General features: G+C 44.3%; 1 protein-coding gene across 1 annotated transcript in view; it reads left to right on the top strand.

Annotated features, from left to right (window-relative positions):
* Positions 1 to 10,580: 10,580 nt before the first annotated feature.
* The window catches only part of RAB3GAP2 (RAB3 GTPase activating non-catalytic protein subunit 2), a 45,175-nt gene continuing 42,135 nt past the window's right edge, over positions 10,581 to 13,620 (top strand). The window contains exon 1 of the mRNA XM_068675084.1: positions 10,581 to 10,751. Within this exon, the coding sequence (XP_068531185.1) occupies positions 10,652 to 10,751 (100 nt within the window). The 5' untranslated portion in view covers positions 10,581 to 10,651. The remainder of the gene's footprint in view (positions 10,752 to 13,620) is intronic.

Genomic DNA, 13,620 nt, shown 5'->3' with positions numbered 1-13,620 from the left:
AGGTGTGGCTTGGAGCCTTCTGTTCAGCACTATCATGCTTTAGAAACAAAGCAGAACAACCCTTCTAGGCAAGAAAGTGTCTTTGGGGACTTTTTTTTTTTTTTTAATTATTTCCCTTAGTATCTCTAGACTTCAAATGCATGCAGGAGGCAAGTGCTGTGAAGTTAATTATAGCCACAGCTGGATTTACCAAAAATAAAAAAAATAAAAAAAAAAAAAATAAGGCAAATAAAACACACAAAAAAACAACCAACACCCTAAATTTCAATGGCGTGTTATCTTCAGGATATCTTCTCCCTAGAACCACGTGGATGATTTATAACATGAGTTATTGCAACTTCTGAGATGAGAATGTGAATAGGTTTCTGTGCTAGCTACTCAGTTTATTTCCACTCCATGCAAATGTAGGACTTTTTTGACAGACTCTTGAAAGGATAACATCATAAATAAAAAGTGTAGGAAAGCATATCTTCTTCCTGAAACCCATACAACTACAGTTGGATGAAAAAGGGGGTTAATATTTCTTTATGATTTTAAATCAGTGTAATAGGTAGTTCCAGACTGGATCACCTGTAAATGTTTGTTTTAAATGCCAATTTATCAAGCTGTTTATGTAAGCATTGTAATCTCCCTCTCTCTCTCTCCACAATAAACACACCCTGTTCTGTGCAGACAGGTTAAAAGTGGAAAGAGAAACTCTTTGGCAACCTCATTTCTCTTGAGAATTTATTTTTCGTGCTGTGTAGGTCTTCAGATCTGAAGGAGAGCTCTACCTCAAATAGCGAAGTGGAGTAAGATTGTCATCCAGTGTTTCAGTTCCCGTTTTAGAAACAAAGCTGCTAACGTTAATTGGATTAGCTGCTAGCCCACTGGCATACTCAGTGCTTGTGGCACAGGCCAATCTAACAAGCCTGTGGCACTATGAAGTTAAAGAAATTACAAAGAGCTTAAAGGCCTGTCTCCCTTCTCTGTCTAGAGATGGTTAATTTCTCTCTGGAGGTACAAGACATGCATTTTTCATACCATTCTATCCAAGACCTGGACGTCTAAACATGTAATCCATCTCAGCCATACACAGCTAGTTGCTTTGTGCATGCAGTACGTCATTCCAGGCATTTATGGGTGTTCCTTTTCCTTGTGTCTTCTAACAGAAGTGAGAGATCAACTGATCTGCAAAACCTTGTCTCTTCTCTAGAGTTACCTTTAGGAATCAGAAAATTTACTGAAATCCCATTGAGTGGAACAGATGACAACAGAGCATAAATTCATCATGTCTTAAACAGCAATAAATTTCCCGTATTATATAAACAGCTTGGTTACCTACTGATGCTCTCAACGGGGAATTTTAAAGACAAAATACTATTTTCATTCAAGAAAACACTTTTACAGATGTTTAAATACACCTTAATAAGTGGCATGCTGATTTTGATGTGATTTGTTACCTTTGTTAAGTGGGAAGATGATGAAGAAAGCCCTTCAACAGAAATGTTATGTCTACAGCCTTAATGCAGTTTGCAAGTCCAATCAAACCTACCATACCCATGGTATTTAAAATAATAAGTAATACTGAAAAGAAGTTTGAAGACAGGCTGTAGGTTGAACATTATCCATCCAAACAATCTTGGAAGTACTCAGTAATTAGGCCAGGTTCGCAAAAGTTTGCAAACTGAACAACTCAGTACAAAATTCACAGGACAAGACATTTGCAGTGAGTGCTTTGGATACCATTGCATCCAGTTGGATTGACCATGCAGGCTAAATTTCTCAGCCCTTCAGCCAGATTTATCAGACCTAAATCCCCCAGATGGCAGTCTGAACTCATCCTTAGAGAAGCTAAATTTGTTTTGCTGACGTTCAGGTTTTCTTTCATTAAGGATCATGAAGAGTAGGCTTCCTTTCTTCTGTGTTTATATTTCTGCTGATCCTTTCCCTGATATTTCTCTCAGATCTGTGACATCAAAGTCTCACTGTAATGAATGAAGACGTTGAAAAGATGAACTTCAAACACAGGAAATGAATATTTTTGCTTGTTTGATACCATGTTAGCAAAGTTGTACTGATAACAGCATCTATGGCTATGTCAGCTGCCTTCTTAACAACTCCAAAACTAAAAGAGAGGTCCGCAACTTTTAATCACCACTCCAGAGAGTCCTAATTTATGTACTGAAAAGACAGATACGTAATATTCTGCTCAGATAACTAATTATTTAAAAAATGTACCTCAGAGATATGAATAATGCAAGAAATCCCTCTTATTGGACTCCATCTCTGACTAAGCCTATGAGATCACAGAATCACAGAATTGTCTAGGTTGGAAGAGACCTCAAGATCATCGAGTCCAACCTCTGACCTAACATTAGCAAGTCCTCCACTAAACCATATCCCTAAGCTCTACATCTAAACATCTTTTAAAGACCTCCAGGGATGGTGACGTGGAGTCACCACTTCCCTGGGCAGCCTATTCCAATGCCTCACAACCCTCTCAGTAAAGAAGTTCTTCCTAATATCCAACCTAAAACTCCCCTGGCGCAACTTAAGCCCATTCCCCCTCGTTCTGTCACCAGGCACGTGGGAGAACAGGCCAAACCCCACCTCACTACAGCCTCCTTTAAGGTATCTCTAAAGAGCAATAATGAAACCCCTGAGCTTCCTTTTCTCCAGGCTGAACAAGCCCAGTTCCCTCAGCTGCTCCTCGTAGGACTTGTGCTCCAGGCCCCTCACCAGCTTCGTCGCCCTTCTCTGGACTCACTCAAGCACCTCGATGTCCTTCTTGTAGCGAGGGGCCCAAAACTGAACACAGTACTCGAGGTGCGGCCCCACCAGAGCCAAGTACAGGGGGACAATCACTTCCCCAGACCTGCTGGCCACACTGCTTCTTGTACAAGCCAGGATGCCGTTGGCCTTCTTGGCCACCTGCGCACACTGCTGGCTCATATTCAGCCGACTGTCCACCATCACTCCCAGGTCCTTCTCTGCCTGGCAGCTCCCCAACCACTCATCTCCCAGCCTGTAGCTCTGCTTGGGGTTCTTGTGCCCCAGGTGGAGGACCCGGCACTTGGCCTTGTTGAATTTCATGCAGTTGGCCTCAGCCCATCGGTCCAGCCTATCCAGATCCTCCTGCAGAGCCTTCCTACCCTCGAGCAGATCGACACACGCACCTAGCTTGGTGTCATCTGCGAACTTACTGAGGGTGCACTCGATCCCCTTATCCAGATCATTGATAAAGATATTAAAGAGGACCGGCCCCACTACCGAGCCCTGGGGAACTAGTGACTGGCCTCCAACTGGATTTGACTCCATTCACCACAACTCTTTAGGCCTGGCTATCCAGCCAGTTTTTAACCCAACAAAGCGTACGCCAGTCCAAGCCATGAGCAGACAGTTTCTTGAGGAGAATGATGTGGGAAACGGTTTCAAAAGCCTTGCTGAAGTCAAGGTAGACTACATCCACAACCTTTCCCTCATCCACCAAGCACATCACTTTGTCATAGAAGATCAGGTTCATCAAGCAGGACCTGCCTTTCACAAACCCATGCTGACTGGACCTGATCACCTGATTGCCCTGTAAGTGCCGCGTGATGACACTCAAGATAATCTGCTCCATGAGTTTCCCTGGCACTGAGGTCAAACTGACACTCCTATAGTTCCCCGAGTCTACCCTCTGTCCCTTCTTGTAGATGGGTGTCATGTTTGCTAGCCACCAGTTGACTGGGACCTCCCCCAATAGCCAGGACTGCTGATAAATGATGGATAGGGGCTTGGCCAGCTCCTCCGCCAGTTCTCTCAGTATCCTCGGGTGGATCCCATCTGGCCCCATTGACTTGCGTACATCCAAGTGCTGTAGCAGGTCGCCAAACATTTCCTCATGGATAGTGAGGGCCACATTCTGCTCCCTATCCCCTTCCACCTTCTGGATACTGGGTATCCAGAGAGCAACTGGTTTTGCTGCTAAAAACTGAGGCAAAGAAGGCATTCAGCACCTCTGCCTTTTCCTCATCTTTTGTAACAAGGTTTCCCCCCGCATCCAGTAAAGGATGGAGATTCTCCTTAGTCCTCTGTTTTGCATTGATGTATTTGTAAAACATTTTTTGTTATCTTTAATGGCAGTAGCAAGATTGAGCTCCAGATGAGCTTTGGCCTTTCTAATTTTGTCCCTGCACTGTCTCACAACATCCTTATAGGCCTCCTGAGTTGCCCGCCCTCTTTTCCAAAGATTGTAAACCCTCTTTTTTCTCCTAAGCTCAAGCCACAATTCTCTGTTGAGCCAGGCTGGTCTTCTTCCCCGCCGGCTCGTATTTGGGCACGTGGGGACAGACCGCTCCTGCTGATCCTAACCCATAGGGACTCAACCTTATCATTCCCAGCCTCAAGTTTCATGACATCAAAACTCTCTATATCACAGAGAGCCACACCACCACCCCTTCTGTGCTGCCTGTCCCTTCTGAAGAGCCTATAGCCAGTCATTGCAGCACTCCAGTCATGAGAGAGATCCCACCACGTTTCTGTAATGGCAACCAAGTCGTAGCCTGCCTGCTGCACAATGGCTTCCAGCTCCTCCTGTTTGTTACCCATGCTGCGTGCATTGGTGTAGATGCACTTCAGCTGGGCCACTGCCTTCTCTCCCAGCCTTGCCATTGTTCCCCCTGGCACAGCTCCAACAAGCCTTGTTTCAGCCCCATCCCCCATCTTACCTAGTTTAAAGCCCTCTCAATGAGCCCCACCAGCAGGAGCTGGCCCAGGATCCATTTTCCCCTTAGAGATAGGGACCCATCTGTGGCCATCAGGCCGGGTGCCGAGTAAAGCGCCCCATGGTCAAAAAAAAAATATGTCTGTGTTGGCACCAGCCTCTGAGCCAAGTGTTTATCAGGTGGGCTTTCCGTGTCCTCTCTGTACCCCTCCCTGCCACCGGAGGGATGGACGAAAACACCACCTGTACTCCCGCTCCATCCACTAACCATCCCAGTCCCCTAAAGTCCCATTTGATGGTCTTCAGGCTTCTCTCTTCAATGTCATCACTGCCAGCCTTGACTATTAAAAGAGAATAATAGAGGGGTGAACCAGGTTGGGAAGCTTTCTGGCAACGTCCCTGACCCTGGCCCCAGGGAGGCAGCAGACTTCCCTACAGGTAGGGTCAGGCCAACAAATAGGGCCCTCTATTCCCCTGAGAAGGGAGTCGCCCACAACAATCACCCTTCTTTCTGTCCTGGTGGAGGCAGTCCTGAGGCATGGAGTTGACTTCCTCGCCCTAGGCATCCTCCTGGGTAGACTTTCTACCTTTTCCTCAGCTACCAACCTCTCAAGCTCCAGCGCCTCAAACTTGTTGCGTAGGGGCACCTGGGAAGGGGGGGCCGGTGGCGGGGGGGGCATCGCCTGCAAGGTCGAGCAGGGACCTGTTTCCATTCCTCCTCAACTCCTAGGTCCCCTGCCTCTGCCCGACAGCAACAGGGCAGGGGGTCCACCCCCATTTGGGGTGTCTCACCCCGGTGCCTGTCCTTCAGGCCCTGCAGGGAGTTGCTCCACAAGTCTATCTCCCTCTCACACTCCCTGATATCCCTCAACCTCTCCACCTCCTCTTTGAGTCCTGCCATGAGGCGGACCAGGTCATCCACCTGCTCGCATCTCATGCACACAGTCTCTTTGCCCCCCACAGGTGGTAGCAACAGGCTCAGGCACTCCCTGCACCCGGAGACCTGAACTGCCGCAGTTTTGAGCGGGCAGTCGGTCTGGGTGTGTACAGACTTCCTAGAGAGCACTGTGCCTGGTGTGCACCATTGCAGCTGAGCTAGCAGCAGACCGCCATTAGAGGAGGTGTTCGTATGGGCAGTGGGGAGCGCTCTGCCCTGCCTGCTCGCCCTGCCTGCTCCCTAGGGGCAGCTTTTGACCGGCCGGGGAGGAGGCGCTGCTGGCTCTGCCTGCCCCTCCTTCTCACCAGCCTCACGAGGGCTGCCGGGTCCTGGCGGCTCCCTCAAGTGGGCTCGATGCTGGAAAAATGAGCCCTGCCAGTCCGATCCCTCGCTCCGCTGCAGAACGCATCTGCCCCGGAGCCGATCGCCTCGGCAAGATGTCACTATCTTACTTGGCAGGGGCTGAGTAAGACACGAAGTAGTATTTGTAAGTTGTGTGAAGATACATTTGTGAGCCAAGAGCTCTTAAAATTTATTGCTGACTTTTAAGAGCAGGAGAGAAAAGGACTAAATGATGGACTATCACGACTATAAGCAAAGCTGCAATGCTGAAAAGCAATGACCTTCCTAACTTCTCTGTGCTCTTGTTTTCAGTCTTCTGAACACCAGAAAACTGTGTTAAGCTGGTTTAGGATCACTCTCAGGTTCATTGTGACAAAGGATCCTTGGCCTGTACATTTTCCGGTTTGAATATTTAGTATTTGAATTCTCATTCACACTGATTTGTCGTGAATGGACCAGAAATTGAGTGGGGTATGCATATGCTCCATAACAGGGGGGGGGGGGGGGGAGAAGAAGAGAATTATAAATGTCAGAATCACAGTCATAGCATAGATTTTTTTTTTATTTTCTGGCAATGTTCTTCAATAGTTGTATACTTTTTTTCTTTCTGGGATTGTTCCAGCCCATGAGATTATTTGCTGAAATATTCATGAACAGTGAGCACAGATAGGAGTAAGTAAGCTTAATGACAGAACATGAATATGCTCAGGAAAAGTTGTATATTTTTGCTTGGCCCTTACACCTCTAGAGGAATTATGCAAATATTGAACCTAATAGCTGATGCACTTTTCCGTGGAATGCTATGGTCTGGATTCTGAGGTTGGGGAACTTGGGCAATACAAAAGGATGAAAGTTGGCCATGCTCAGTGAGCACAGAATGCTCCTATTGGAAGAAAAAATAATGATGGTATATGCATTAATCCAATAATTATATTATTAGGATTAGGAAAAAAAATATTTAGCAAGTCCCCAGTGACTGAGAAGTCACCCAAGGCATCTGCATGCTTGATGTCATGCAAGCCAGGGTGGCTCAAGGAGGAAATGGAGGTAACAATTTCCCAGGACAGAAAAGTGAGCTATTAAATTGTCTCGCTTTTCTTCCATATCGTTTACCTCCTCTTAGAGGTGTGTGAGAGTCCATATTTAACTGGGATTAGCGAGAGGGTGAGGTGGAAGATTCTGTGGCATCGCTTTTTTTCTCTTTTGCTATGGCAGTAATTTCTATTCTCTAATGCTATGGCAGTATCCTGAAGCCAGCACCCTAGATTTGGAGCTTTGCTGTGCTATGTGATGCACAGATACGGAGACGCTTAATTCTGTATTTACTTCTTCCACTTGTATGTCATTGTATTGTATGTCATTCCCAGTTTCCCTTCAAAACTACCCTTTCTGATTGGCCACTTTTTCTCTAGTGCAAATCATAGGTCTTATTTTTATTTTATTCTCTTTTTTTTTCTTTCTTATTTCTGGTGCTCTCCAGATGTATCTTGTCTTCATCGGAACTAATTTAGTTAATTCTCCATTCTAAAGCTATCCTGCGGTGGCTGGTGCGCAGTTGCGTAGCAACACCTGCCCTTTGCAGGCACAGATAGCAGGCAGGCAGGGATGCCAGTGTGAGCCTGGCCCAGAAAGGTGAGAAAAAAAGGGGCAAGACAGATTGTCATCCCTCAAGGCTTTGCAGCTGCACACCACATTGCTACAAACTGGCAGATACATCAGTGAGGCAGGGTTTGCTTTCATTTCCAGAACTGGCTTTTGGAACAAAAAATACTGGCTCAGCACAGGTCAGATCCTTTCTGTCTCAGGACTGCCCTTCAAAACTGCAGAGCAAACTGTGGGATGACAACTTTGGGGGGTTTCATCATCCTCTATAGGTATATTTGTGGGGCAATGTTTTAACAGACCCCCAATTTGGGGGTCTGTTAAAACACTGCTTAAACCACGTCTTTAGGCAAAATCCATGAAATGGAAAGGAAGAGTCTAAGAGGGCAGCACCAATCAAAAGCATTCAACGATGACAAAAGATTCATGTGATCTTAAAAATCTTGTTATTTCAAAAATAAAAGTCTGGAATATGAATCTAAGATTCAGATTATCTATCATTTTGTGGGGAAGGATTTCGTTGTTTTGTTTGTTTAGTGAAAGATTGGGATAGTAAACACATTTCTCTATACCAATTTGTGAATAAAATCTTTAGTGCAGTGAAGAGCATGTTAATCTTCATGACTCCCACACTGCCACAAATTTCAAAGGATGAATTTGTGGCAGGGCATATACAGAATTTTGTTAAGCCTTGTGGGCTCTTGTAGATAAATCTCAACTGGAGCTGCTACGCTTGCGTGCCTAAGTATGCAGAGTGGAAAAAAGATTGTTCACATCCAGACATAACCCAGTGCAGAACAGCCAGAGATGTACTTGTCCAGCCCTCCCTGTCTTCACTCCTCTTTTGCATGTGCTGTGAGTCAGAACATCTGGCCTAGTGACTAAATGGAAGTCATTTCTTTGGTATGTTGTTTTCTTTCCACAAATTGGGGCCTAGAATGCACTTCACTGTATGCAAGAACTTTATAGGAAGAGAGAAATACCAGTGGCATACATAGTCCTCAAAGGCATTTTTCTGTCTTCTGCTCTTCAAATGCAGCATTTACTACATTTCACGATCTGCTTGTACAGCACTATTTAATCTTCATGCTTCTGGCCCTGCCCCAGTTCTGCCACGTGCCTGCTGGGAGCTCTGAACAAAGAGCTCAGCGCCTTATCCACTGGATAGACAGAGAGGCTTGCATATGGATATCCCAAAACAGGGCTAACTGCGTTACTGGGAAGCCATATATGATATATTTCCAAAGGTAATTGCTTGTATCAAGCTGAGATGACAGTATATGTGAGTCTGCTACAGCTATTAAATAAACGGTCAGTTTCATTTTCTTTTATTATCAAAGACCAAATTCAGGACTCTGCATATTTATTTATGCTAACTAGCATGAATGAACAACAAGTGGAGATCATCACTGAAAACAGTTTCACTCAGAGTACTATATTTTTTTTTTTTTTTTTGTAAAATGCACGAAGGGCTCCAGATGACAGAACCTACATAAATGCAAAGTATTGTTGTCACTGTAAATGTATGGTTAATTCTGGGTATTGATTGAGCATTTATCTCAGTGGCTTCCAGAATTTTGATTAGTATTTATGACTATTTTTTCAAAGTTTTTTTTATTTTTTTTTAATGGATTCACATATAATTATAATGAATATTTTAAAATTAATACATATGGAAAATGGTACAACAAACACACAAAAGGTAATTCAGTACCCAAAGTGATAACATGGGTTCATCAGAGCTCAATCCTGTCTTAAATATTAATTCATTTGCTGAATTATTCATTGCCTTATTTTATGTATTAATTAGAATCTTGGCAGTTTTGTAACACAACTTCTTTGCATACAGCAAATCAGGCAGGGGTATGACAACGTCTTACACTGTTACTAGTCTCAGAGGAGGATATTTTCATGGGGTGATGAAAGTATCCCTAGAGAATGACAAAGCATGTTCTTCATTTAATTTCTTGCATGCTCTTTATTTATTCACTTGGTGTTACTAGCAACTTTGTATATGTTACACATTTACCATTATTTTCTTTCCCATAGGCTTTATCTGTTTAATTAGTCATTCCTCCAAACCTGTTGCTTTCAATGTTTCCCACTGTGACCTTAATTTCCAAGAGCCTCCTTCCTTTGGTGCACAACATGCAATTTTATGCCTGCTCAGAAAAACGCAGGATCCAGCCATTCTGACCTGAATAGGTGCAGGATTATTCACCTGCTTAAATCCACATCTAACCCGTGTGTTGCCTGAGGAGCCACAGATTTTAAACATAAAAATAAATATCTGTGCTGGTGCTGAGGGCAAAACTGTTACTGGGTCCTGATTATTGCAGCAAGATAGAACGGGTAAGAACATTAGAAGCTGTCAGGATGAGTTAAAGACAGTTTATTGGAAAATTTGACGCCGATTTTCTAGAGGTTATAGCCTGTGACAGTACACCCAGACTGTGTATATGGTCTGATCCTTCAGGAAAATCTGAGGTGATTTGGAATTAAACTTCTCTTAGCAAATAGAGAAGTTAGTGCTTGGTCTTAGATGGTCTTTAACCAGCACTACAAGAAGCCTATCTCAAACCCCAAACTACACTGAAGTATGCTAAAAATAAGCATAAAATAATAAGAAGCCACGGTAAAGTAGGATTTATTTAAAATTGTGAAGGGCTGCGGACAGCACGTTTCACTTTGAGGCTCGGAGAACATCCCCTGGCCTTCTTCTCACACGCTTTTCTTCTCCTTGCCCTGGAGGGGGATTTCTGATGCCGTGTGTGAAGTGACGGCGCCCCCAGTAAATCCCACTCATCCCCACCGCCGCTGCCGCTCGCGGGCCGGGGCCCTGAGGCGAGCCGAGCCCCGAATGTCTTCGGGAGGCGGCGGCCCCGCCTTGAGCGGCCACGTCGGCACCCGGCGGAGCAGCAGCAGCAGCAGGAGAAGGATGAGGAGGAGGAGAAGGAGGAGGAGGAGAAGGAGGAGGAGGAGGAGCAGAGGGGCGGAGGGAGCGGTGCGGGCCCCGCGCAGGCGCCCGGCCGGTGCCGTGCGGGAGGGCGGCGCGGAGCGGTTCCGGGTCGGGCGGCGGCGCCATGGCGTGTGCCCTCGTCCCCTTCGGCCGCCTGCGGGACCTGGGCGCGGCGCGGGACTTCCTCTGCCCGCAGCGGCGGCACGGCGGCGCCGCGGGGGGCGGTGAGTGCGGGAAGGGGGGCTCGGGGCTGCCCGGCGGAGGGGAGGGAGGGAGGGTGGCAGGGGCAGGGGGGCTGCCTGCGGCTGGTGGCTGCGGTGCAGGGCGAGGTGGTGCAGGGATAGCCGCGGTGCTGGTGCGCGGGGCGCCGACGGGGAGCAGCAGCCGGCGGAGTTGGAGACGTGCAAGGTTTGGGAGGGGATGGGGAGAAGGAGGGGTCACACAACAGCTGTTAGAAGGTCTTGAGAAACAATGTGCGTCCAGCCAGTTGAATTCACCACCAAAAGTTGTGTACGCGTACCGTAGCCTGTTCTGTCGATGGTGTTTGTGCTCAGGGTTAGGCTTTGTATGCTTTATTGTTCAGTGCACTTGGCGTAAGGTAATTCTCGAGAGTTTTATATAACCACCCCTACTTGTCATACCTTAAACTGTTCAAAACTTCTGGTAGAAAGCACTTATGTTCCGCTACCTGTGCTTGTTTTGCTGCTGCAATGCTCCAAAAAACACGCCCAGGCTCCGCATGGCTCCTCTTTCGGTGTCATCCCTATCGAAAGGAAGGGTTTGGTACCTGCAGCATCCTGCCTGTGCCTCTTGGTAGAAACAGGAGGTAGAAGCAACAGATGGCAACGTGTTGGTGTTTCTAAAAGCGTGTGTTGAATGCCTTTAAAGCGTTTCTCTCTTTTTTGGTAGCGCACGCAAGGCCAATTGGTGTAAAGTAACAACCTGGATACTTTTGGTGGCGTGGATTTGTCAAATGGCTGCTGTGAAGAGAGGAAGCGTTTAGTGTGTTGGAAAAACACAAAACATGGTAGCATCTAGGACAACGTACATCCTAAAATGCACTGTTCATCCATTTTAATGAGTAGATAGTATTCAAGAATGTTTATATGTGGTCGTTCAGACATCATGGCAGAGTATCAGAATTTAGAAATTTTCAAAATTTAGACTTACCTGAGTCTTTCAGATTTGTAGCTGTTTTTTTTGTTTTTTTTGTTTTTTTAATACTGCAACCATTTATTTGGCTCAAGAGTATGAATGTGAGTGAGTAAAGAGTTCTCAAAGTGACTTTCATATAGGAATACGATCTCACCATGTTGAAGCAGAAATTATTAGTGCATTCATCTTTCATACACTGGTACAACTTGCAGAGGTGTCTTATGTTAGAAACGAGTAAGTTGTATCTGAAGTTAGAAAAAAAAAATAGATCTGTTTGCATGGCATAGGAGATCTTTTTCCCTTTTACACTTGTTTCTTGAAGTCTGCATTGCTGCTGCTCTGCAGCCCAAGGACCTGAATTGCTGGAGCTGCGAGGCTTGGGAACTCCTGTTAGGCTGAGATGGCGTATCTGCCACAGTCACTGCTACTCTCAAGGTCTTGTGCTCCAAGTTGCTTCCCTGGCTGGAAATATTTAATTGTTTTTTGATTGTTCCTTTACTGTTTTTCACCTGCATATTAATCCATTCACTTTTCCATGTAAGCAACTGACTTGTTGCATGGCAGTTCAAAATCACTCAGCTTCCTCTCTGCTGTATGCTTTGGCTGTTACTTGGCTCGCATGGAAGAACTTTTTGCCATGAAGAAACCACAAGTGGAGGGGTTTTATTTTACTTTAAAAGTTGGTCTGCATTTTTATGGAAACTCCTTGACTAGTTTTTAAACTTTATAGCTAAATGAAAAATGCTGACAACCTTAGGGAAAAAAGTACATACTAAACGTTTTTATTAAACAATAACTTAAAATATATATATATATATATATATTTTTTTTTTTTTTTTGAGTCCTAACTTGTTAGTTATTTATAGCTCCTGTCAGATTTTGGGTAAAAAAAAATATCTTTGCAAAGGTGCTTTCAGGACCTTTCAGGTTTGGGATTTTTTGAGAAGCTATGTATCTTTTTTTCTTTCAACACCTAAGAAACAAAAAGAACTTGTCATCTGACGATAAGTTTTTCTGCTGTTCTAGCATTGCTCATTTTTTTCATTCTGAGCAAACTGACAAATACTTTTTGTGACTATTTGGTGTGCTAAAATCTACAGAGATTAATGTAAAAGTGTTCTCTGTGTTTTTCACAGAACAATGTAAATATGTAACATGCAAATGTAACAATGTAAATATAACACTGTAAAAGTGTTTTTCATTATATAAATATAAATATTTATATTTCAGAAAATGCAAGGGGCTTTTAAAATCAGTATGTGATACTATGACTTTTAATAAAAGTTTATAGGGTCAGAAGTTAGATACTTTTCCTATGAATAAAACAGCTGTAGCTTAACATAGCATGTTTCATTTAATTACAACATACTAAGCTAATCTACATTTAGGCTTAATTTTAAAAGTTTTTTTTAAGTTCTCTGTATATTAAAAATATGGATGTAGGTAACTGACTTAGAATAAAAACACAGATTTTTTTTTTTTTTAAGATATTTTCTTCCTTTGTGCAGGTAAAATTTAAACACGTTCAGCTGTAGAAAAAAATAATAGAAAGCATCCTATCAACTACACTTAACCTTTTGCAGTAACCCAACAGTTTGTCTAGTTTTTGCAAATTATATACTTGTCTGATAAAGTGGAAGAAAAAATAACTATGTCCTCCTTTAAGCCTGATGCAAAGTCAGTTCTGTAAGTGCCAGTGGAGCAGGTCAGGAAGCACTGGAAGGAAGGGTTGACGTGTTTCTCCCCGGTTGCATTATGCAGTTGTACGTTGGAACACCTAATAGTACAATGCTTAAATGTCCATCGCCTGAGATAATGACTGCTCTGCTGTGATTAAAAACATTTAGCTACTTTTTATTGGATGTATTAGAATAAAAGGTGTTAGGGCAGATCTTGCCAGTGTCATGGAGCAAACTGGTTAATGGTGCTTAATAATGA

This window comes from Anas acuta, chromosome 3, assembly GCF_963932015.1.
Source record: "Anas acuta chromosome 3, bAnaAcu1.1, whole genome shotgun sequence".
In the NCBI taxonomy this organism is placed as follows: Eukaryota; Metazoa; Chordata; class Aves; order Anseriformes; family Anatidae; genus Anas; species Anas acuta.
The sequence above is the reverse complement of the archived record's forward strand: the minus strand, read 5'-3'. Positions and strand labels throughout refer to the sequence as shown.